This window comes from Mustela lutreola, chromosome 6 (genome assembly GCF_030435805.1).
Source record: "Mustela lutreola isolate mMusLut2 chromosome 6, mMusLut2.pri, whole genome shotgun sequence".
NCBI classification, from domain to species: Eukaryota; Metazoa; Chordata; class Mammalia; order Carnivora; family Mustelidae; genus Mustela; species Mustela lutreola.
The window spans coordinates 86,460,288-86,487,012 of NC_081295.1; the positions used below are offsets into that span (position 1 = coordinate 86,460,288).

The following is a 26,725-nucleotide window of genomic DNA, read 5'->3' on the forward strand; positions in this document are numbered from 1 at the left end:
CTCAATAAATATTTCTTGAATAAGTAAGTGAACAAATTATCTGAACATGAGTTACTTCCTTAAGAACCCACAGAAGTATCATATCCCTCCCACCATCCATCTATCCATCTTTCTGACTTAAAAAAATATATATTAAGTATCAAATTTTTGAAAGAATGAGAGCTAAGAAGTGACTTTAAAAATCACACATGAAAAGATCAGGCTATTCACTGATATCAAAATTGTAAATTTCATGAAATTGGCTGTTTAAAAAATAAAAACAGTAAAAATGCAAACAACTGCAACCACCTGAGAAAAATGGCATAAATCAGAAAATAAAACCCTAAGACTTGAAGGAAATGGACCTAGAAAATATAGCCACATTTTTTTCATGATTATTTCTCCATTTTCTCTGTAATATGGTTACCTTTCTTGGAAAATAAATGTCTAAAAACGAAGCCCAAGCTGACCTGATTCCTTCCTGCCAATGCCTTTCCCCAGGGGGAGCAGCTCTGGATCTGAAAGCCTGCCCTCCCAAGCCTTTTCGCTGGATCCTGGATATGACCTGGCTGAATCTTGTGGAGCTGAGTAAGCTTCCACAGTTTGCAGAAATTATGAACCAGGTAACAGAGGACTGGGAGAAATAAGTACAGATCTGTAAACCAAACATACCTGGGGCCATTTTAATTGGGGCCTCCTGGCCACAATTCCTTCACCCAAAAGGCTCAAAGGAAGCATGTAGTTTTAAGGCACTAAGCTTTCTGTGGGCAATTTTGGATGAAGACTATCAGAAGGAGCCTTATCGTAGGGGCAGGTGACTGCCTTTTCCTCTTGTGTGATGGGTGTGGGTCATTTATAAGCCTGCTTGCCTCAAGCTGTCAGAATTAGAACCAGTGGGTGGACCTTTTTTTGTAGACTATTTCGTTAGAGACCATGTTTTTACATTTTTCCTGCTGCTTCTGATCAACTAAATTGTGCGGATTTGAATTTGAGGCAAATTAAGAGAGTGGGGTCCTTTCAAAAAAAAAATTATCAGTTTCCTGGTGAAAATATAAAAGGGTGAAGGATAACAGTGAAACAGGTCCTGATTCACCCATTGCTTTTCTTATTTGAAAATGTAAATATGGTGTTGGGGCTTAGTTGATTCAGTCCTCACTGGGAAACAATTGTACAACTCAGCATAAAGATGATTTTTATCTTTGAGGGTTGTTGGTGACAGCCGCCTGTCACTGAGGCAGGCCTGTGGTTTCCCAGCATCAGCTGCCGAAAATCAGCTTTTTGGGGGTTACTGGTGATGGACAACTGGGGCGATGGGTTGACCACAAGTTGACAGACATCTCACGCTGTCATCACAGCGTGATTCCCTCCCATCCACACACACCTGCCTACGCCCTGCCCAGTGTACAGTAGGTGTGTCCGTTCAGTGGCATTTCTGAAACATTATGGAGATTCTTTACCTATTCAGCTGTGGCTAGGTCAGAGTCCCTGGCTTCCATCCATGGTGGATGGGAAGCTTTGTTCTGTATGAGTCCTCCAAGCCCAAACAAATACTTTGGGAAGAAATAAAGTTGGTCTGGGTCTGGCAGGAGACTGGTAAGGGAGACCTTGGAGCACCACTGGGGTTGGGGGGGGAATCACTTAACACTTGTGCTCTCTGCTGATGGGTTGTATTGATCCGGGGCTAGACATTATCGTTTGCCCCTGTTAATTAGAATTTAATTACCTGCTGTGTAGAATCTGATACCTGCTACTCTTAACAATACGATAAGTACTTTGCAACAACTATAACCGTGCTAGGGTGAAGTATTATTGACCCCACTTTATAGATGAAAAAACGGAGATTCAAACAGGTTAAGTACTTGCCCAAGTCTGCATAGCCACTAAATGGTGAAGCTGTAATCTGACCTTATGTTCTTTCCCTGCCATCAGGGTTATTTCTCTCCAACTCAACATGGGGTGGGCTAGAAGTAAGGGGAATGGTCATTCTCAGGAAAGTTGCAGAAGTTCATGGGACCAGCGATCAGGAGGCCATCGGTTTGGCGTCTCCTTGTGGGGGGAAAGGGCAGAAGGAGAAGGGGATCCGTCTCGGCTGATGGGTGTCAGGACCTGAAACAAAAGTAGCCTCCAACAGCACCTAGCCGGCTTGGGCATCTCAGAGAGAACTGTTTAGGCCCTGGAAGTGGTGTTGCTAACAGGGCCAGGAAAAGCAGTAGGAAGTGGAGGTGAGCAGCGAGGGGCTGGAGGAGATCCCATTGCCCCTTGCAGAGGCGACTGGCCCTGGAGGCTGTATTGAGTAAGTAGAGTCAGAATGAGCAGATACAGGGCCAGGAAGCTGGGAACGAACACCCTCTTTCTTCTTGTGCATCCTCTCTCAAGCGGCGAGGCTGGAGGAGACCAGCAGGGGGCGGGGTGGGTCGTGTGCAGGTATCCATGCAGTGGGGGTGGGGGGTGTGGTGCTCCAAGGGCGGTGGCCAGATTCTTTGGGAACAGTCAATGTGGGGGAGCCACTGCAGTCTTCAGGAGAGAGAAGACATTTCAGAATTCCTCCTCTTAGTGTCCCAAGGCGACAAAACTGTAACTGAATTCCCGAGCATGGGTTTCGCTCATTGGCACCCCGCCTGGATCCTGTATGATTAATTGTTTGCGTGGTGTGGGCTTCGGGGCAGTTATTTAACCTCCTTGGGTCTGCGTAAAGAACGAGGATAATGCAGCTAAAAGCACAATCCTTGGTCTTCTTCATAGGACCTGCTCCGTTCGCATTTGCCACTGGCTTTTAATGCTGACCGTGGCTTTGAAACTTGGTTACAAACCCAGTCTCAGTAATCCAGACTGCTTATTGCTGAGGGCAGAGTGGGACTCACCAATCGGCTGTTTTTGTAATTGGTTTTGTCAGGACTGGAGCTTCCGGGAGTGCCTTTTAATGACCGAAAACTGGCGTCTTTTCCCATGCTTCTGAGAGAACAGATATCAGACACCAGCTCTTGGAGAGACGTGTGTGTGTGTGTGTGTGTGTGTGTGTGTGTGTTACCTTAGCTACCATACAGTACATCATTAATTTTTGATGTCGTGTTCCATGATTTATTGTTTGCATATAACATCCAGTGCTTATCACAACACGTGCCCTCCTTAATACCCATCACGGGGCTGCCCCATCCCACCACCCCCCTCCCCTCTGAAACCTTCAGAGTGTTTCCCAGAGTCCATAGACTCTAATGGTTCTTCTGTCCCTCTGATTCCGCCCCCCCTTCAGATTTCCCTCCCTTCCCCCAATATCCTCAATGTTAGTCCTTATGTTCCACATCTGAGGGAAACCATATGACAATTGTCTTTCTCTGCTTGACTTATTTCACTCAACATAATCCCCTCCAGTTCCATCCATGTCGATGCAAATGGTGGGTATTCATCCTTTCTGATGGCTGCGTAATATTCCATTGCACTATTGGTTATTTACCCCAAAGATATGATGTAGTGAAAAGAAGGGACACATGCACCCCAATGTTCATAGCAGCAAAATCTATGATAGCCAAACTGTGGAAGGAACTGAGACACCCTTCAACAGATGAATGGATGAAGAAGGTGTGGGTCATATATCCAATGGAAACTTCTTTTATTTATTTATTTATTTGACAGAGAGAGATCACAAGTAGATGGAGAGGCAGGCAGAGAGAGAGAGAGAGGGAAGCAGGTTCCCTGCTGAGCAGAGAGCCCGATGCGGGACTTGATCCCAGGACCCTGAGATCATGACCTGAGCCAAAGGCAGCGGCTTAACCCACTGAGCCACCCAGGTGCCCCGGAAACTTCTTTTATTCTTGGGTTTAAGGTCTCAAGGCAGGGAATCATTAAGAAAATAAAAATTTCTCTTTTCTTATCTATTGCTATTTTAAGTAAAGGTCAACATTTAGACGTTTGGTTATCAGAATGATCTGTATCTTCTTAACCAAGAGAGCATTTGACAATATCGGGAGACATTTTCATTATCATGAGTTGGTGACAAGGGCGCTATTGGCATCTAGTCGGTAGAGGCAAGAGATGCTGCTAACAGTCCTACAGTGTGCAGGACTGCTCCCCCAAAGTCATCTGGTGCCAAATGCCAATCGTATTGGCAGATTTTAAACCCCTGGTCTGTGCCTGATCATTTGGTGTAATTGACCCACAGTCTTAATTTCAGTGAGTAATATAGAAAAGCAATGGAAAACCTGAGAGGGATTCGTAATAGCCATGTTCTTTGAGTCATTGATTCTGAAAAATAAATAAATAAACAAATAAACTGTGTGGTTATGTTTGAAAAACTGTCTACCTATGAAGAATGACCCCCTAAGTTTACTCAGAATTCTCTCCAGTATATCCCAATTGCATGTGGTCCTATGGCTTGCTAATTGGCTTATTTATTTTAGATATCTCGTAATGAGAAGGGTTGGAAAAGCTGGTTTGATAAAGATACTCCAGAGGAAGAAATTATCCCTGACGGGTATAATGATTCACTGGATACCTGCCGCAAACTTTTACTTATCAGGTAAGAATAGGTATTATCAGACCTAGAAACATCACTCATCATATTGTCAAATTACAGATCTTACCTCTGTGAGTTTACTTCACTGTGACCCAGTGGTTATTGTAAATATGTGTGCTTCCAGATTGCCATTTGGGATGGCAATCCCTTGTGTTTTTTGACAAGCAAATACAATGGTGATGGTGGCGGGGAATGTATTAGTGATAGTGCTTTGAGCAAAAAACATGAACAATATGCCTTTGTTATGTCCTCTGTTCATCATTTACCAGTGAGTGAATTATTTATTGTTCAATTCACTTCTTAAAAAAAAATACATGACAGAGTTGCCAGGCAATTAGTCGATAAGCTGAAATTCAATTTTACCTGACAAAAAAAGCTAAGAACTGCCTATTGAAAAATATAAATGCTGTCTTGGCTATTAAAAGTGGAAACAAATTCTGAAATTGATGTTAAGGAAGAAAATTCTTCTGTTTCTTTTCTTTTACTTCTCATTTTTCATATTTTTTATATATATAGGAGCTCAAAGAAGGCTTCTATACTGGAATGTAGGGGTGTAGGGGTGTGTGTGTGTGTGTGTGTGTGTGTGTGTGTGTGTGTATGTGTGTGTGAGATTGAAGGGTGAGACAGGAGGGTGGAATGGGAGATATATGGGACCACCAAAAGAACAACAAAAAGATGTAGGATTATGTTGGAGTAGTTTTTGTTTTCCTAATATTATGCACCTGAGCTTGCTTTTCTTAGAACAAGTTGTTTCCTGGATGTTGTCTACTCTTTGAGGGTCATCAGAGTGGTCAGCTGTGATGACTTCATGATGTACAAAATATGAAAGGGTTACTTTTTTAAAAAGATTTATTTATTTATGCACTCTCTCAGAGAGAGAGTGCATGAGCAGGAGGGGCAGAGGGAGAGAGAGAATCTCAAGCAGATGCCATGCCAAGCGTGGAGTCTGATGTGGGACTCGACCTCACAACCCTAAGATCATGACCTGAGCCGAAACCAACAGTCAGATGCTTAACTGACTGAGCCACCCAGGTGCCCCAGGGCTACTTGTTTTTATTGGAATAGATGTATCTATCTTTTAACCATCATTTAAAAATTAAAACTGTGTCAAATGAATAGCATGATCTACGAACAAATAAGCATCCATAGAGCTTGTCTGTTATCTAAAATACCAAATACCAAATGATATTTATTTGAACTGTTGCTGTGTATAGAACCTACTACAGTGTGAGCTATACAGATGGTATTGAATACATGTTTGCTGGTCAACCTCCTTCTGAGAACTTTGACACTTTAATTCTCTCCCTGAATGCTGCAGAGCTCCCGCGTGGGCAGCAGGTTGGCCCTCAGAGCTGACATAGGGCACCTCTCCTTGTGTCCCTGTTGAGTCCCCACACCTGATGTGGGTCTGATGTATAGTAGGCACATGGTAAATATTTATCAAAGAGTGAGTGTGCTCCTGTGGGTTAGTCTGAATGAGGAATTGCTTACCTGAATTTGATAGCTTCAGTGACTACAGATAATCAGTGATGTGATTTTTAAAAAATATTTATTTACATTTAGAGAGAGAGCATGTGCATGGGAGCAAGGTTGGGGGGTGCAGGGAGAGAGAGAGCCTCAATGCAGGGCTTGCCCTCACAACCCTGAGATCATGACTTGAGCTGACATCAAGAGTCAGATGCTTAACCAACTGAGTCACTCAGGCACACCATCACTGATGTGATTTAAAAAAAAATAACTGAAAGTAATTCAGATTAAGTAAAACAAAAACAAAAACAAAAACAACAACAAAAAAAACCCCACACTAAGAGCTTCCAAGTAATTGATGCTTCTGAAAATGAGACGATTGGATCAGCTAACTTCTAAGTTTCCTTCCCTATTGGCAACAGACCCTGTTGTTACCAGCTCTGCCCTATTTTTTGCCAGTGCCTCATACCAAAACCAAATGACTAAATTTGTATCCATCCAGGGATGGAAAACCTTCCGATCCTTCTTTCACAGACCTGTGAGAGGGAGGATTACCTTTTTGTTCTTCGCTAATTAAATATGTTCTTTACATGCTTGGAATTAAATAGAACAAAAAATGAACACACTGAATTTTTTCCTCTAACTTGTATTCATTTCTAGGTCCTGGTGCCCAGATCGTACTGTTTTTCAAGCAAGAAAGTATATTGCAGATTCTTTGGAGGAGAAGTACACAGAACCAGTTATCTTGAACCTGGAGAAAACTTGGGAAGAAAGTGACACACGGACACCTTTGATATGCTTCCTGTCCATGGGATCTGATCCCACAATTCAAATTGATGCGTTGGCCAAGAAACTGAAGCTGGGTATGATCAGAAATCTATGCAATTCAGCAAAACTTCCATATCTTAGTCTCAAACCTTACCTTTCATAATTTTATAACTGATTCTTAGAAGTATATCTAAGTTAGATATAGTATATCTGTATATATAGTTAGAAAAAAAATTAAATTCTTTCCTCCCTTTTTAGATTTCCTAGAGTGTGGGTATGATACAGATATCTTTGTGCAGAGAGGAACACACTTACGTTATTATTTTTTTTTAAGTTTGAGCAGAGGAACATACCACATAGATAGTAGGCTAGCAAAAATGAACATACAGGGGTATTGCCATGTCTATATAAAATTATAGGAAAAAGTCTATTAGGTCACAAATTAAAACATTTTAACACTGTTATGACACACAGTAATTAGGGATTTATTTATTCTTTTTTCATACAACTTTCTTTTCTAATTTAAATTCAATTAGCTACTATATCATCATTAGTTTTTGATATAGAGTTCAATTCATTAGTTGCATAGAACATCCACTGCTCATCACATCACATGCCCTAATGCCCATCACTCAGTTTCCACTTCACCCACCTCCCTTTCCACAACCCTCAGTTTGTTTCCCAGAGTTAAGAGTCTTTCATGGTTTTTCTCCCTCTCTGATTTTTTTCCCATTCAGTTTCCCTCCCTTCCCCTGTGATCCTCTGTGCCATTTCTTAGATACCATATATAAGTGAAACTCTATGATAATTGTCTTTCTCTGATTAACTTTGTTCACTTAACATAATCCCCTCCATTTCCATCCATGTCGATATAAATGGTAGATACTCATCCTTTCTGATGGCTGAGTAATAGTCCATTGAGGGATTTATTCATTCAATAACCCTACAGGTTATTGTACAGACAGCAAGTTAGATTCAAGAAGTACAGAGATGAATACAACATAGCCAGGGAAGACAGTCATATAAGCATATAATTGTGATAGTGCTGTAGGAATTACATAGACACACCTGACTACAAGATTCAGAGCTACTCAGACTGCAAAGGGTGCAGGGGGAAGGTATCACAGTGATGATATTTTGAGTAGGATCTAAAAAATAGATAGTGGGATAGTAGGAGGTAGAAGGAAAGTTGCTCTAGGGGGAGAAGGTAGGGCAAGGAGTCAGAAACATGTAAGTGGTGAGAGTAGTTACTGAGTCAGTAAGACCAGAGGACAAGGACCCATATGATGCAGAGCACATCTTGTTAAGATCGAGGCACCCTTTTATAGGTTGGATGTTTGTAGGAGGGCTGTTTACCTGCTCTTCATACTCTGTACATCAGAATGTGTTTGGAATTGCCATTTGGTATCTTTTAGATTCTGATCGCTATAACTATACCTTATTGGGTTAACTCGTTTATGTCCTCATAAAGATTATAAAAGTGATTGATTATGAATAACTAAACCTACCCTATGAAATAAAACTTACCTTGAGTTCATTATTATGTTAACATAACATGATATAAAATCAATTTCTGTCCTCTCTGAGTATTCACCATGTATCCTGCATGAAGAAATTACTATAAACCATTACCTTAGGGTAGCATGGTCTATGTTCATTCCCTCTTTATTCATCTTGACCTTGCTCTGTTGTCACTACACCCTTTTATGTTCCATATGGATCCATGTTTGAATGGTCACTTTCTTCGGTTTGAACGCTGATACCCAATATAAAGAACTCCCAGGCTCTAATAGCAACTGTTCCTGATTAAGTCTCATTAACCACCTTTAGTGTAGGCTATGTTGCTCTCGTATTTATGGCAACATGCCAGTCTTCTTCATTGGCTTAAGAGTAGTGATGCCTCTCTTGCAGCCCTGTAGTTTGCAGATCTCCCTCAGATGTATTCCTCTTTGGATCTTTGTCCCATTGCTTTGTCCAGCTGCCCCCCTTCTTTCTGCTTATGGGTTTCTTTTTTCTATCTTACTATGAACCAATCTCCATGTGACAGAACTCTTGGTCTCTGGTGGCTCATGAGCTACACTGCTTACGTGTTCAGTAAGTTCAGTACTCTCAAGGAAAGTCCACTTACTCTCTTGGTCCCAAGTCCAAAGGAAACTTCAAAGGAAGAAATTAATTGGTTTTGCTTTGGTCAAGTGCTCCTTTATGGACTAATCAATGAACTGTTGCTGCAGAGATAGATTCACAGTAGAAACCACATGCATGGAACTAGAGCGGGGTCATTTCTTAGAAGGGGGGGATATTTTTCCTAGAAGATGGGTGTTTTTCCAACTAGAGATACAATGTCAGATGTTACCTCAAAAATGGTGCTGTTGTCTAGGACAAGGGTTTAGGAACAGAGTTTAAAAATTCAAGGTCTCCATTGGGAGAAATTATAACCATAATATTAAACGGAGTTGTCCTATTACCTTTAGTATTATCACATGTTATCGTACTACTTTGCTTGACAATTTGGTGACTTTAATTTCTTGCCTGATTTTAGTTTTTCCAACAGTTGTTCCGGTTTCTGTTGATTAGGATGCTAAAATAGAGTAAGATCTAAAACAGATGCTAAAATAGAGTAGGATCCTAAAACAGAGTAGATCTGATCCTGAAGGACCCAATGAATTTGAGAAACAACTCTTTGCTGAATAATTTTTAAGAATGCTAGAAATTCTCATGCTCTTCACCACTTTGGATTAAAAATCCCCAAAATAGCTGTGAAAATGAAACTATTATATAGGCAAAATAACATATTAATCTAGTCTCTACCACAAATATTTTATTTGAGAAACTGGATAATAGATAATCATAGAATTCTCAAGGCGAATAGGTTAGAAATCTTGAAATTCAACTACTTTATTTTATAGCTGGGGAAACTAAGGTCTGAAGAGCAGGTCAGACAGCTAGCTGGGGTCAGACAGCTAGCTGGGGACAGACTTAGGGGGAACAGATCAGATCAGGCCTTATCCCAGGGCTTTCAAATTTCACTACAATGGTGTGCTCTTTCCTTCCGTCTCACTGCCTTCATTGGATGAATTAGCCAGTTACCAGGCAGCCATTTGAAGGATGGGCCCAAGTCAAATATACTTTTGTAAGAAAAGTATATATCTCACTATGGATATTGTCAGGTGCCTGTCAGACTCTGCAGTGAGAGATTCAGAGCAGATAAATTCTTCCCAGAAGTACTGGGTACCTGGGCAAGAGGGAGAAGAGATGGATGACTTTAGCATGAGAACCCTTCCAGAGCCTGGATAAAGGGGCAGGGGTCCCAGAGGAAGGATGAGTTTGAAAATTGAATCCAAACACAAATGAAAGAGAACAAGTAAAAAACAAACCCACAAATATACAGGAGAAGGAATGAGAAAATGGGTATAAAAACATATATAGATGAAAAAATATAAATAATAGTGTATAGTTATGGTAATAACCTTTAAGATATCATTATAACTGACAAGTTTGTAGAAAAATACAAATTGAGCAAATTTTCCCAGAAAAGGTAGAAAAACCTGAATACACCAGTAATCAAGATGAGAAAAATTAGAAGTTTTTAAATTATGAACTCAGCAAAGACCCTGGGGTTGGATGACATTTTTAGTAAATCCTTTAAAAATTTTACATGTTTTATTCCATTTTAGAACAAAGAAAAAGAAGATATATTTTCCTTTTTATTTTAAGGGGATAGCATTATCTTACATGTTTTATTCCATTTTAGAACAAAGAAAAAGAAGATATATTTTCCTCTTTATTTTAAGGGGATAGCATTATCTTGATATAAACAGATAAGATGGTAACTTTATAAAAGAAAAAACTACAGATTGACCCTACTTGTCAATATAAATGTAAGGATCTTAACTAAAAATGCAACCAAGAAGAAATCATTATAATATTAAAAGAAATAACATGCAAAAAAAGTAATAATTTACCTTGACCAAAGTGGAAATGCATGGGCGAATATAGGAAGGATACAGTATTAAGAAATCTCATCACAACAATAAGTAAAAGGCTTTTCTTTAGGCTATCATATTATTACTTTGATAAATGCTAAAAAGACATTTTATAAAAATTTAGCATTTGTATTTGACTTCAAAGAAGTTGAAACGGAACACTTTTTAATATGATAGTGAAGATGAACTTCAGACATCAACATTTTACTTACTGGTAAACAACTAGACACATTAAAGTCAGAAATCAGATAAAGATGTCTGTTATCACCCTATTATTTGGCATTGTTGTGGAAGAGGTAGCTAATGTATTGTAAGAACCATATATAAAAGATATAACTACTGGGAAGAAGGGACAAAAATCATCATTACTCTCAGGCAGTGTAATTGTCTAACTAAAAACGCAAAAGAATCAACTGAAAAACTAAGATTTAACGGGACAGTTTGGTAAGGAGGCTGGTCACAAAATAAATATATAAAAAAATTAATGGCGCATTCTTGTAAAATAAAATGTAAAAATCCCCTTCACTATAGCAATAAAAATAAAACCAAGAAATAATTTTTAAAATACCTATTAGAAGAAAACTATAAAACTTTCTTAGAGGCATAAAAGTAGGATAGAATAAATGGAGAGTTAAACCACATTCCCAGTGTAAAGACAGTATTGTAAAGATGTCAATAGTCTCTAAATTAATCTATAAATTTAATGCAAGTCTAATTGAAATTCCAACTATATTTTCTGTTCTAATTGGATAGTAGAGGGATCTTAGATCATCTAGAACAGTAAGTGAACAATGACAACCAAGAAAGCTTTGAAAAGGAAAAAGAATAATGGAGAGCAAGCACCACCAGATTTGTAAACCCTTATCAAATGGCAATATTTTAACCAGTATGGAACTGGCTCAGAGTAGATAAACAGATCAATGAAGCAAAAGAAAAGACCTCAAATTAGGCTCTACTATCTATAATAGCTGAGTCTATGATAAGATTCACATTTCAAATCAATGGAAGAAAAATGGATTAGTTAATAAACATTGTTGGGATAGCCGATTAACTTTAGGAAAAAGTAAGAATTTTATCTCGCTTTAAACTCCAAAGTAAATTCTAGATTAATTAAGGTATAAAAGAAAAAAAGAATATATTGATATGATTGCGATAGCTAAGATTTTCTTAATCGTAATACCAGAATCCAAAACCAAGGCAGATAGTCTGACTGGGTGAAATTTTGAAACTTCCATATGTCAAAGCACCATTAATAAAGCACAAAAGAGGATAACTATGTGGGCTGGGAATGACAGCATTCCATTTCAGCTAGAGACACTGGTTCCACTTGAGTCTATTACAATTCCTGATTCTCCCAAGCCGTGCTCTTTTATCCTCAGTCAGGCACCCTTGCAAAGTTTCTCTCTGTGACCCTGAGTTCATGAATAATCCCTAATATTGCATCATACAAATCCTCACAGAATCTCTGCCCATTAACCACACAGCGCCATTTAAATGGCGTGTATCCTGACAATTTCTTCTGTGGTTCCTGACATACTTCCCTCCTACCCCATAAATTTCTCCAGTCCCTTGTAGCCTGTTGCAGCAGTTCCCAGGCTAGGCTCATTATTTACCCCATCACAGTGGCCCACTTTACTGAGGATCCAAGCTCATCCAGGAGAGCAGGGCAAAAGCATTTACTGCTTCACAGGGCCTCCACTGACTTCCTTTCTCAGTGCTGAGATGGCACCTTTAAAACTTGAAGAAATCAGGTCTACAAAAGTTAGTGTAAAAGTTAATTTCCAGGTCAACTAATCTTCAACAAAGCAGAAAAGAATATCCAATGGAAAAAAGTGTTGGGAAAATTGGACAGCCACATGTGTAGATGAATGAAACTGGACCATACACCAAAACTCAAACTGGACCATATACAAAAACCCTTGCACCATACACAGAAACTAAAAAATGATTGAAAGATCTAAATGTGAGACAGGAATCCATCAAAATCCAAGAGGAGAACACAGGCAGCAACCTCTTTGACCTCAGGTGCAGCAACTTCTTGCTAGACACATCTCCAAAGGCAAGGGAAACAAAGGCAAAAATGAACTATTCGTACTTCATTGGGATAAAAAGTTTTTGCACGGCAAAGGAAATAGGCAACAAAACCAAAAGGCAACCTACAGAATGGGAGAAGATATTTACAAATGACATGTCTGGTTAGTATCCAAAACCTGTAAAGAATTTCTCAAACTCAACATCCAAAAAACCAAAAAAATTCATTCACAAAATGAGCAGAAGACATGAACAGGTATTTCTCCAAAGAAGACATACTAATGGCCAGTAAACACATGAAAAGATGCTCAACATCACTCATCATCAGGGAAATACAAATCAAGACCATAATAACGTGCCACTTCACACCTGTCAGAATGGCTAAAATTAACAACTCAGGAAACAAGAGATGTTGATGAGGATGCAGAGAAAGGGGAATCCTCTTACACTGTTGACCGGAGTGCAAACCGGAACAGCCACTCTGGAAAACAGTATGGAAGTTCCTCAAAATGTTAAAAATAGAATGACTCTATGACCTAGCAATTGTACTACTGGGTGTTTATCCAAAGGATACAAAAATAGTGATTCGAAGGAGCCCATGCACCCCAATGTTTATAGCAGCAATGTCCACAGTAGCAAAACTATGGAAAGAGTCCAGATGTCCATCAACAGATGAATGCATAAAGAAGATTTGGTGTGTATGTATCTACAATGGAATATTACTCAGCCATCAAAAAGAAGGAAATCGGGGCGCCTGGGTGGCTCACTGGGTTAAAGCCTCTGCCTTCAGCTCAGGTCATGATCCCAGGGTCCTGGGATCGAGCCCCGCATCGGACTCTCTGCTCAGCAGGGAGCCTGCTTCCTCCTCTCTTCTCTGCCTGCCTCTCTGCCCACTTGTGATCTCTGCCGGTCAAATAAATAAATAAAATCTTAAAAAAAAAAAAAAAAAAAACCAAGGAAATCTCGCCATTTGCAATGATGTGGATGGAACTAGAGGGCATTATAAGTGGAATAAGTCAGAGAAGAACAAATGCCATATGATTTTACTTACATGTGGAATTTTAGAAGCAAAACAGGTGAGCATAGGGGAAGGGAAGGAAAAATAGAAGAAAATGAAAGTAGAGAAGGAGGCAAACCAGAAGAGACTCTCTAACTATAGGAAACAAACTGAGGGTTGCTGGAGGGTGGGGAGATGGCAGGATGGGCTAACTGGGTGATGGGCATTAAGGAAGGTCCGGGATGTGATGAGCGCTGAGTGTTCTACGCAACTGATAAACCACAAAATTCTACCCCTCTGTAACTAGTAGTACAGTATGTGTTAACTAAGTTGAATTTAAATAAAAAAATTTTTTAAAGTTAATTTCCAGTTCCAGTTTCACAAACATGATTCATAGACTTCTTCATTTAGTAAGTTCTTACTGCACAGCACAAGTGGGTTCTCTGCCTGGGACGACAGATTCACTAAAGAGCCTAAATACTGTATTCTCCCCCAGACTGTAATCCCACTTCCAGTCTTGCGGCGGCCTCCACTTTCTCTTCACACCTCAGTTCCAAGGTGGTGATCTAGTCTAAGCAGTAGTTACCCCTGAATGTAGCCCTCCTGGGGCCGAATGGCCTTGAGTCCTATCTCAGAAAACGGACAGCCATGCAAACAAAACCAAAATGGACAGAAAGCACTGTAAGCCTGACATCTTAAAGGAATAAAAACCCAATTCCATTTTCACGGAAGCATTTGTGAAACCACCAAAGAGAGATTCTAATCAAAACATACGGCAAAACTAAAAAAATCCTCTTTCCCTATAAATACCTGTGAGAGCACTGTCGCTGCCTCTCCCACTGTCAGCCTTTCTCCTCCTTACCTCCAAACACCCCCAGACTCTCTAAGAGCCCAGCCACACACCCTTTGTGTGGCTTTCCATGCGGTGCCTCCAGTTTCCGCCCCACCCATTTCTCTCATCAGCACAACCAAAGGCCACACACCTGTTTGAATCACAAGAGGCCTTCTTAGAAGCCATGGAGTGAGGGTGGCTGTGACCATTCAGAAATTAATTTTTTGTCCCAATCCTGTTACAAAATTATGTTTCATTGTAGTGATCTTTCTCCTATGTTATAGAATGCAGAACTATCTCAATGGGGCAAGGACAAGAGGTACACGCTCGAAAGCTAATTCAGATGTCCATGCAGCAGGTAGGTAACAAGGCTAGCTAGTGGCAGGGCATCCTTCTTCCTAGGAGCCCTCTGGCCATCAGGTCTATCTCAGACCACCACAGTGGTGGCTAAAGCATTCTGCCTGGCATGGTCCATCACAGTTTTCCATTTTTAAAAAAATATATGCATAGTCAGCCTTTGATTGCCAATACATTTTAAACCTTAAGCTGGTTGCTCCTGACATCCCCACGGAAAGCTTGTTTTATTTTCCATAGTATAAACTCTAGCTTATTTTCACTAAATTCTTTTTTCTTTTTTTAGTGTCAGGCAGACAGACTCCCTGGTCCTAAGAATGTAGCTCTAGCTGGAATTTTGCAATCCATATTAATAGATAGTGCTTAAGAAGCGACAGACCAACACAGTTAAATTTCTATTTTCGGTTAAAGTCGGGCTTCTTCTTTTTTTTTTTTTTTTCATTAATGGGTAGTTTCAAACAAAAAACAAATATTTGAGGATGTTGTGTTTAAATATCAATAATAGTTTTTATTGAAAATTGCAAGCTGAATGGAATGCTGAGAAATGTTTTCTGTCACACCTAATAAATACACAGAACATTAATTTTCTAGGGATGCTTGGTAGATAGCAATTCCAGCTGTGATAAGAAATCACACTACTTATAAAAATAAAGGAAGATCTCAGTTTATGTTTAAGTGTTTGATCTCATAAGGTCTGAAGCAACTTTGGTGCCGCTTTTCCTTGGGAATTAATGACTAGAGAGGGTTAATGAGCTAAATCTCTGCTTGGTCCATCAGATTTTCAAGTTAGTCATTAATTCTCAAGTGCCTGAAGCCTTTTTCTTTGCCACTTAATTATATTTAATAATATATTGTATCTAATTTATATATATCAAGGCAGTTACATATAATTATTTTTACTTGGATCAAATGATTCCCTTCACTGAGTGATTTGACAGATTAACTCTGGACCTTAAATAATTTCTTCAATTTCCATGAATGAGAAACCCTTAAATTTCAATACTGCATTCACACTAACCTTCTTTGGAATATGAGCTTTTATAAGTTCCATGTTCTCTTTCTCAAGGTGGGGTAAGTATTGATAATAATGACATTATGAGGGAAAAAACCCAACAGCCCAGGAACAGGTACAGCCACTTGGCCACATTATGGACCCCAGAGGGAGGATGAAACTCACATTATTGAACAAAAAGGGGAATGAGAGAGAAACTGGATCCATTATGGCGCCAGCTGACTCAACTTTGAGGTCCTTCCTCCTCCGCACACCCCAGCTATCTAGGTCAAACTGTACCCTTTGCTGTTTAAGTCTGAGTTGTAGTTTCTCCCACAGTAGAAGGCATAATACAGAATACATGTATTTACTGTGCTCAGGGTTTTGTAGCTCTATTGATCTGATCTCGTTAATATAAAGGTATCAAAATGTTGTCAGTTAAGAAACTATGTTCTCATAGAGCAGTGATGGTTCTGTGACTTATATATTGCTAACGATAGTTTTTTCGAGTATTAAAATAGTGCTTAATAAGTTGTGCGGTTTGGGAACTATATGGGAAGAGTGATGAGAAAGATTTAGGCTTAGTATTCTTGTAGCCCAAGTCACCACATGTATGGTGTCCAACTTTCAGGAGGTAATATGCATCTCTCTTTGTGACTATGGATGATATGATTTGGGGGTGAGTCCGTTCGGATTCATTTTAGGATGAGTTTTTACAAATTCCAAAATACCCGTTCCCACCATTAGATGGTGCACACACTATATTTACACAAGACTTCAAGTTTTAATTTCTGTTTCCTTCCAAATCAGAGATGGCAGAGTACAATTGTTTTGAACCCACTTGATTCCAGTCTTAACAAGTAGCAGAAGGAATGTTTGTATTGACATATAATCATTTCATTAAAAATAGGTGCTCATGTATTTACATGCCCTAAATAGAGTTTATTTTTTAAATTATACCTTTTGTTTTCTTAACATCATGGCAAAAAAATTACAAGAAATTAATACAAAATCATTTTTGAATACAGGGTGGCTGGGTATTACTGCAAAATTGTCACCTTGGCCTAGAATTCATGGAAGAATTGCTAGAGACGTTAATTACCACCGAAGCCAATGATGACTCTTTCCGAGTGTGGATAACTACTGAGCCCCACAATCGATTTCCAATTACACTGCTTCAGGTTTGTTCCTGTGACATAGTGTCTTTTCCTTAAGAGTGGTTTGAATGAAGATGGCATAGTGGCATTCCTGAAAGATGAAAACATGCCAGGGCTTTCAATCCAGCAGAGTCTCCAAGACCCTATACTCTTAACTGTCAAGATCTTGACTATAATCATCAATATTACATAGCAAATATTTCTGCACAAGAGTTATAAGACTCAGTTCTAATTTATGGGGTTTCAGTTATGATGGACATTACTTTCGAATTTCTGCTGACATTTTATGTTGTCTAGGTATTGTCATTTCTACTTTATCCCTCATCTAATTTATAAAAACAAAACCACTGTTTGCTTTTTACAACAGACTTCTCTTAAATTCACTAATGAGCCCCCGCAAGGCATGCGCGCTGGTTTGAAAAGAACATTTGCCGGAATTAATCAAGACCTTCTGGATATCAGTAACTTACCCATGTGGAAGCCGATGCTTTACACAGTGGCATTTTTACACTCCACCGTGCAGGTAACTTCTGACACAGTTTGCACCTTTAGGGGGATGTTAGTGACACCCTCTTGTTTCTCTGCCACGCTGTCTGCTCTCCTCACCCTGCTTTTTCTGTCCTTCATGGCACTTTGCCCCACCTGGCATGGTATATATTCGTCTGTGTACTTAACGTGCCCCCTGTCCCTTCCCATGACAGTGTAAGACTCTTGAAGACAAAGACTGTCGCTTTGTAATTGCTGAATTCCCTCCATCATAGCAATGTCTGGGGCATTGCTAGAGCTCAGTAAATATTTGTGAGGGGAACATGGGTTATTTATATAAGAATTTAGTTTTCACAGTGCCTATGCCGGCCAGGGAGGGTGTGTGCACCTTCTCATGTAATACTAACCACTACGTTTCTCAAGATAAGATTATCACCATGTTCAAAACGAGGAAATTGATGGATAAGATGTCCAGATGCATGAATGAATGAATGAAGATAATAGTACTTTGAAATAGACACCAGAACAGGAACGTCAGCTATTTGCTAGTGATTTTTACTAAACTACTCTACTATTCTAATATTTTACTAAACTATTCTACTAAATAGATTATTTAACCAGTATGACTCCAAAGCTTGTGATTTTCCTCAAGCTTTCAGGAGTTTATGTCCTGGATTGTCCTAAGTAACAGGAGAACTTTGTTAAACTAGACACAGGGACAACAGAGCCCCAGCCCCAGGAGGGATCCATCCCCCTCATCCTTTCAGTGTGTGAAAAACAAATGAACTGCATCTCCAGAAAAATAAAATAAAATAAAAATGAGGACATTGAGGCTCAGAAAGATTAAGTTCATAAGCAGTAGATCTAGGGGTCGAGTCCAACACTTCTGCCTCGCATGGTAGTATGTTTTGAGCCCACCAGTGAAAGCAGTGCTGATATTGGGAGGGACGGTGGCTAGCTGTCATTTTCTTTTACCAGGCACTTGTGTATTTGCTTTTATTATACACTTCTATATTAATGTAGTAATTTTATAGCTCCACAACCACTTGTCTATGGGATATTTTCATTTTGTTATTGCTTTGTTCTACATTTGACTTTGTATTTTGTTCTGGTTTTTTTTTTTTTTTTATGCTATATTAGTTACCATACAGTACATCATTAGTTTTTGATGTAGTGTTCCATGATTCATTGTTTGCATGTAACACCCAGTATTTCAAAGCTGTATAAGTTTAATGTACTTGACTGGCTCCTTCAGAGAGAGAGATGGACAGAACGGGCTCCTTTAACACCTTTCACATCTCTTCCCCGCTCTGAGGCTGGAGTGAGGAAGGAATGAATGATGTGGCTGTGTCAGGAGCCGGGGTTTAGCTCTGCAGTGGCATGGAGAGCTTCATCTCCTCTCTCCCCATCCTGCCCAAGGGTGGGGGGAATTTGGTGCTCATCCCAGAACATCTTGGGCGTATTTACCCTCAGGTTCCTTGTCCCTGCCACTTTACCAGGATCTCTGCTGCCCAGTGGGGATGGCTATGCAGAGGAGACAATTGTGCATCTCCTGCCTATTGGTCCCCTAACCCTGAGAGAGTTAAAATCAGGTTAAACACTTTGAGGGTGGTTATTTTTACTAAGTCTGATTGTGGCCTTTGGATTGTAAATTATAGCTTTCAAGTCACTGAAGCCTATTTCATACATTCTTATCTGGGAATTATTTGCTTTGCTAGGCCTTATCATACTCTAATACAAATATTACTTTAACTCTGCTATTTAATTCACAATTCACAAATAATGTATTTTATGATTCTTTTCCCAGTAGTGATGATTCAACTCTTCCACCAGGCTTATCTTGGGGCGATGATTGGGGGTATTTTCCATATGGTCAGTGCGGTAGCCTGTCTTTCAGTGGCCATTAACCAAGTGTGACACAGAGGAACCACAACAGGGCCATGGGCCAGTCATGGGGCTAAGGTGTGCTTGCACTTGACATGACATGTATTTGGGTTAAAACAGAAAAAGTCTCCGTTGCGTAGGCCGTGAAAATAGGAGGTCCAGTGTCTTTTAAAATCCAGCCATCATGTGCTGGAAAGAACACGTCATTGCGGACCAAGAGGCTGGGACATTAGACTCACCGTGAAATCAGTTAGCTATGTAAAGATAGTTTCCTATCTGTGTGTTTTGAAGCAGAAGGAGGTGACCTTTCAAGTTTTTTTCCCCATTTCTAAAACCCATTTCAAGTTCTATGACTACACAGGGAGCATGGATAATTCAAGCATGGTTTCCTCTGTTCTGTTTTCATCATTAGCAGAAATACTTACTGTGATAGTGCCTAAATAGTTTCTTTTACTTGTTAGGATAGAGCTGGCTTGAGAGGAAAACCCAGCATTCTTGAGGAGCCTGTGGTCCTGGACCAGCAGCATCCCTGTGACCTGGGAGGTTGTAAGGGAGCTTGTAAAAGATGAATCTTGAGCCCCACCCCAGACCTGCTGAATCAGAATCTGCATTATAATAAGATGCCCAAGAACTCATGTGTGTTCTAAAGTTGGAAGTGCAGTCACTGCTCAAAGGATATTTTCATTTTGTTATTGCTTTGTTGTTGCTCTGGGTTGGAGTGGTTGTGACTTAAATTTCTCTAGTGTTGGACATAATAGCCAAACACCTGATTTGTTAACTGATTAATTGATTCCTCCAAATTTAACACATTTATCACTTGCTCTATGCAAATATGAGGTTTATATACTTGTCCTTGCAGAGACAGACAAAAAGAACAAGGAATTGGGTCATGTCACATAATCTGAAGCTTTAGGCCTGGGGAAGAGTTCATACTGGAGCCCATCACCCCTCAGAATACAAAGCCTGGTAGTGAAACAGAGATCAAATGCGAGAGCTGTGTGACCCCCCACCCCCATGTAATTCCCTTACTGAATTGCAGTTTGGCCCCATGTCATCAACTCATCCCCACGCAAGGGCATCATGTGTTATGTGAACCTCACTCGTCACAGAGAACTAAATGAATACCCCTCCTCTCCTATAAGAAGGGGAACTAGACTTGGATGGTCAAGGGTGGTACAGTAAAGAGTGTGGTTTGTTTTGTGATTGAGGTAAGAGCAGGTTTACCCAGTAGAAGGGGGCCCTGGGTGCTTCCATGGGAACTGCAGAGACATACAGACCAATCTACATTGAGTTCTTCTTTCCTCAGTCTCCCTTGGGCTTCCCTCCCCTCTCCACCAGGAACTTACCAACCACAGAGGCCAGGAAGTTACAACAGCAACAGCACTCTGACTGCAATCAAGTGATGTCTCTGCCATAACCAGCCAGCCCTCCTGCCTTTCCCATGGGAACCCACCACCATCCCCAGCATCCTAGTGGATGCCTTGGCCACTGCTCCCTGACGACATATCCACCTCCTCTTGGAGCTTCGTCTCAATGGGATCTTCCTTCTGGCCTTATCATCTCTCTATGGTTTCCCAGAAATTCCAGTGCAGCGCCATTTTGGGTTTCAGAGCAAGGTTATATTCACCCTTCAGAATCCCAATTTTAAAATATCATCCTCCAAAGTCTTGGTCTTTTGAAACAAAGTAATTACATTTGTGTTGTCCTCCCAGTACCTCCTGCAGAACGTCAGAACAGCACCTTCTGGTGGTCAGTGTGCCATCCTTTGATGGTCCGTGTGCCACCCTCTGTTTGAACAATGCATTGGACCGAGGGAGTATCTAACACAGTCATTGCCTGGTTCTCAGTCATTGCCTGGGCCCCAGAATCCCTGGGAGCAGGCAGCAAGGTGGGCTGCTCAGTCCTTCTTAAAACCTCGGAAGTGATTCTAATACCAACAAGAATTAGGAATAACTGCCAACGGGGCGCCTGGGTGGCTCAGTGGGTTAAAGCCTCTGCCTTCGGCTCAGGTCATGATCCCGGAGTCCTGGGATCGAGCCCCACATCGGGCTCTCTGCTTGGCAGAGAGCTTGCTTCCTCCTCTCTCTCTGCCCGCCTCTCTGCCTACTTGTGATCTCTGTCTGTCAAATAAATAAATAAACAAAATCTTAAAAAAAAAAAAAAAAAAAGGAATAACTGCCAAATATCCATTGTCCTTAAGACAGGAGTCCATCACTTTTATGTCCTTTCCATGGTTTGGAAATTGTCTCCTCCTCACCTTGGCTTGCCGAAATTGAGGCTTGCTTTTTGAGAATTTTCCAATAGGTTATGCACGAGTCTATGAGGTTTTGTTGCTAAAGTCATTGATTAGGCCCTCTCGGGGCTTGCAGTGGCAGATGCAGACGTGCATATTTTATCCTGGCCCTTAAAAATAATTAAATATTTAATGAAAATGGCCCTATCAAATAGGATTCAGGGAATTCCACGGCCAGCAGATTTTCTTTCCAAAAAGTCTCCTACATCTTGTTTTCTTTCTCAAGTTTGAGCCTTGACAAGGATTACCTTCAAGTTTAATAGTGCATATGAAAGTCTTGCTTTGGGGAAGAATGACTACAAAGTTCTTAGTTTAAATGTCTTTAGAGGACCCCAGATGGCTGAGGTGGTTGGGCATCTGCTCTTCAGCTCAGGTCATGATCCCAGCCTCCTGGGATTGAGTCCTGCATGGGCCTCTCTGTTCAGCGGGGAGCCTTGCTTCTCCCTCTGCCTGCTGTTCTCCGCTGCTTGTACTGTTTCTCATGGTCTCTCTCTAATAGATAAATAAAATCTTTTTAAAAAGTCTTCAGAATAATTTCAATAATATGATACAGGTCTAGAGAAAGATCTTTTACATTTTGCTTAACGGTTTTTTGCAGGGGTTCTGGCCATTTCTGTTCGTTATTTTTACCTTTTAAAATTTCCCTTGTGTTGTGTAGTATGAATTGCATTTTTCATTTTATGTTAGTTCCAGTAATTGAATAAAACAGGATGTGATGCTCCAAAGAGATCCTTGTTTTGAAGATGCAGCTGAAGTGATTCTGTCTTGGGCTGTGGGAGATGGGCTCATTGAGCTGAGGTAGAATCCAACATAAAATTGGAAATGGCTTTGACATCATTAAGATGAGCAACTTGTCTTCAGCATCCAAAGGAGGATTCCAAGTTTTCCGTATTTCACTGTCTTGTTGATTCTTTGGAATACAAGAAGGAACCATATTGGTCAAATTCGGTAAAGAGTAGACTAGTTTTCTTAAAACCACCACTCTCCAACTTAGTAATGAATAATAACTCCCTACCGTTGAATCAGGTTTTCGCTCTCTTTCCTGACATTCATATCTGTCTTGTGTTTTACCCCTGAATCATCACATGAGCGTGTAGTTCTAGCTACTCACCCGAGGTCACTCTCTGCTGCAGTAAAACCATTTACCTGCAGCCTCTTGCTAGAAAAATCAGGAGCTTTGTGTTTCTGTCTTTGTCATAGCCTTCACCAAGCCCGGAAGTCTTTTCTCCCTGCTTTTAAAAGACCACCTTCAGGGGAAAAAAAAAAAAAAAAGGAGCAAAATATATATAGAGAGAGTAAACATGAAAAATGTATATTTATATTCTAACAATAAATTTTATATATTCATAAAGCAATATGTACGTTAAGTTTAAAGAATCTGAATAATTAAATAAAATGCAAATGGTTGCAAGAAATTAAAAAAAAAAAACCACCTTCGGTTTCATTCTTCCCACAAGCCTCTGACTGAATGTCCTCTTCAGGCTTATCATTTGTTAAATTTTGATAATTAATTATAGTCACCATCACCTTGTCCTCTCCTTGTTTCTAAGTTTTATTTTCTCAACTGGATTAAAACTTCTTTAAAATACATTGATTTTAATATTTTTCCATTGTCTCACATAGGACTCATTCCATAGTTTCAAAAATACTAAAGTACTAAAATACTAAAGACTGAAGAGATTTAGTATTCCCAATATTCCAAATTCTAGCAAAGCAGCCTGCTTTTGATATTCCAGATGTGTTAGCTCTTCTCCCGAGGGTTTGAGTCTATGATCTGACAGTATTCAAGGTGATAATTCAGGGTACTTTCTTTATTTTTTTATTTTTATTTGTTTATTTATTTATTTACTTTCTTTATTGTCACTTAAAGAGATCAGTGAATACAAAAAAAAGTTACAAGAAAATGAATTTACTTCATTTGTAAAGAAAAGTCACCCTCCCAAGATTTTGTCTTTTGTTTTTTCCAAGATAAGCTAAATAGCCTATGACTTTAGTGAACCAACCTAAAAAGTAAATGCTTCAAATGAAATTTGAGAGTAAATACCATTAAGTGAAACAAATCTCAGCATTGAGCAATTTTCAAAGATCATATTTTTAAGGAGCAGTGGAATTGCAACGGCTCAGTACATGTAAATGGAAGTGTTTCCATAGAGCCAATTTAAGCAGTTTTTGTAATCGGAAAGGAAGAATTATTTTCCATTCAGCCTCCTGTCTAATTGAACTGTAAATTTAAAAAATTAAGTCAAACATAGGTGAAACAATTTTAGAGTTGATTCTCTTTAAAAAAAGAAATAGTGGAAAACATTTTCATTTCACCAGTAATTGGTTAGCTTCCTTCTTTTTGAAGGCTTCCAGGTACAAGAAATTCCAGAGGCTCAAGCCTTAGCTGAATGCATTTTCATGTTCATATCGCACAGGGTCTCCCAACTCACTCTTGGTCCAAAATAACTTGGAGGGAGATCACCTCAGTGTTTCTGAGATCCACTCCAGAAATTCTTTTGAATTTCTGTGTTAGCCTCAGAAATCACCCCCCCTGAGGATGAGGAGAGTGCCTTTCATTCTGAAAATAATCAATAATCAATCTAGTGTTCATTTCAGAATCCTAATCCTTTCCCCAAGAAAGCACAAAGGGGAGACAAAAATGGGAGACATGTTTCTCACTGTCAAGGTTCAAAGTCTGGTTATAGGACCAAATATTTCAACATGAAACAAACAAACAAAAAAACACCACATCACGGCAGCATGAATGTTGAGACCAGGAAGTGGAAAGCCATCAAGAGAAACTGACACATTAAAGAGCCACGGTTCTCCCGTGTGCACAGGGGATGATACTGCAGTCCTCTTCATCTGTCAAGGCACCTCTGCTCCTTCTCACCTTCTCTGTGTTCAAGGTGGAAGATGGTGCTTCACAGCTCCCAAATTTAGAAGTCTCCCTACTTTAAGCTCTAACTAGGATAAATTCTAGATAGCAGTTCTGAACCCTAAGTTCAAATTCCTGGGAGGAGGAATATGGTTTGGTTTTTCTTGGGCTGGCTGTCTACCTTCTGTCTAGTTGATTAGCTAAGGGATGAGGACGGGAGTCACACCATTACAGATGTCTGATATCCGACAGCCTAACCTAAGGAAGCATGGGTTCACCGACCCAGAACAGAGTTACTTGTGCTAAGCCCACATTGTCAAACTGAGACTAATACATAACCTAACTGCAATTTCAACCTTCTCCAGGAGTGTGATTTTAACTGGTTAGTCTGGAATTTCCTGGTCAGTACTAGTGAGGTAGCCCCCTAATAGACCCCTTCCCCCCCCCCCCCGCAAGAAAGGTGACTTTGCCCAAAATAATCCTTTTTCTTACTTATGACTTCCTTGTGCCATCTCCTCTCTACCTTTAAAAACCTTCCCTTTTTCTGTAGCTCTTTGGGGCTCCTTCCTATTTGCTAAATGGGATGCCTCCTGATTCATCAATCATTCAATAAAGCCATGGAGATCTTTAAGATTTACTTGGTTGAATTTTTATTTAATAGTCTGATCTCCCAGGGTCAGGACATCTGGACCCAAATTACCCAGATTAATTTTCATGTTTTACTTAATATTTTGAAAGCACATTCTGAAAATCAGTAATTAAACCTTCTTGCTTTCTGAATTTTTTTCTCTGCCCTGTGCATGAACTTGGCTAAACTAAAATTCATTTAGATTCTTTTAAATCGTGGTATTCATTAGGATCTAAAGCATGGAGCAGTTATACTAAGAAGTCTCAGAATGACTTGTAAAAACAGTGTGGGAGTGTGTGGTATGTGTGTGTGTGTGTGTGTGTGTGTGTGTGTGTGTGTGTTAAGAAAGGCAGAAGAGAGAAAGAAAAGTTAGTATATATTTAGAGGTAGAGAAGTAGAATTATACCTTTCTATAGATGTTTTGGGATTCTACTCTCCCCATGGATTCTCACCTCGACCACTAGGGTCAAAGGGCTGGGAGCTAAACCCAAGTAAATAACTGGACCTCCCTTAGAGACTGGTTGTGTGCTGACGCAGAGAAAGCTGATGGAGTAGTGATATTTGAGTTCATCTATGCGGTTCAATAGGTGATCAGAGCCTGGACTGCTGGTTCTAATGTGGTCTCCAGAATATGGAGGCAGTCGAATCATTTGATCTGAGCCCCTTTGGATTGTTTATGGGCAATCTGGCAGTTCCAAACAGTTAACTATATCCCATGGGAGAGAACAAAGGAGGGCAATGTGCAAGTTTTCAGAAGAAATGTGTCATGTCTCACAGTAGAGATTTGGGGTTTTCAAAGCCTGAAATTGCAAGATTACAAAGTCAAACTAGTAGGGGGGTCTAATGCTCTCAAGTGCTTAAGATATTCAACTGGGAAAACAAAAGTTTAAACTCTTGCACTGAACATTTGAAAGTTTTTAGAGTCTAATTTAGAATAAATGAATTAACTTAACAGACATTTGTTGAGCATCTACTGCATGTTGTTTTTTTTTAATTAATTTTTTATTTTTATAAACATATATTTTTATCCCCAGGGGTACAGGTCTGTGAATCACCAGGTTTACACACTTCACAGCACTCACCAAAGCACATACCCTCCCCAATGTCCATAATCCCACCCCTTCTCCCAACCCGCCCCCCCCCAGCAACCCTCAAAATTGGCCATGGAAACCTAGACTTTTTTTTTAAAGCCCAAGAACTCTGCTCTAGCAAATAGTTGAGGATTTTTTTTTAATATTTATTTATTTATTTTTGCAAGACAGAGAAAGCAGGCACATGTGTACATGAGCAGAGGGAGGAGTGGGCAGAGGGAGAGGGAGAAGCAGGTTCCCAATGCGGCACCTGGACTCTATCCCAGCGCCCTGGGATCATGACCTGAGCAGACAGAAGCTTAACTGACTGAACCACCCAGGTGTCTAAGGATTTGTCCTTGTAAACCATTTGGCAATAGAACCATGAAATAGTATTTCTAAAGAAATACTTTTCTAATATACCTGAATACATTT

General features: G+C 39.9%; 1 protein-coding gene across 1 annotated transcript in view; it reads left to right on the forward strand.

Moving 5' to 3' along the window:
• The window catches only part of DNAH8 (dynein axonemal heavy chain 8), a 377,764-nt gene that overhangs the window by 286,718 nt on the left and 64,321 nt on the right, over positions 1-26,725 (forward strand). Inside the window, exons 80-85 of the mRNA XM_059177846.1 lie at positions 481-602; positions 4,374-4,492; positions 6,617-6,819; positions 14,852-14,925; positions 16,941-17,093; positions 17,437-17,592. Of these exons, the coding sequence (XP_059033829.1) occupies positions 481-602; positions 4,374-4,492; positions 6,617-6,819; positions 14,852-14,925; positions 16,941-17,093; positions 17,437-17,592 (827 nt within the window). The remainder of the gene's footprint in view (positions 1-480; positions 603-4,373; positions 4,493-6,616; positions 6,820-14,851; positions 14,926-16,940; positions 17,094-17,436; positions 17,593-26,725) is intronic.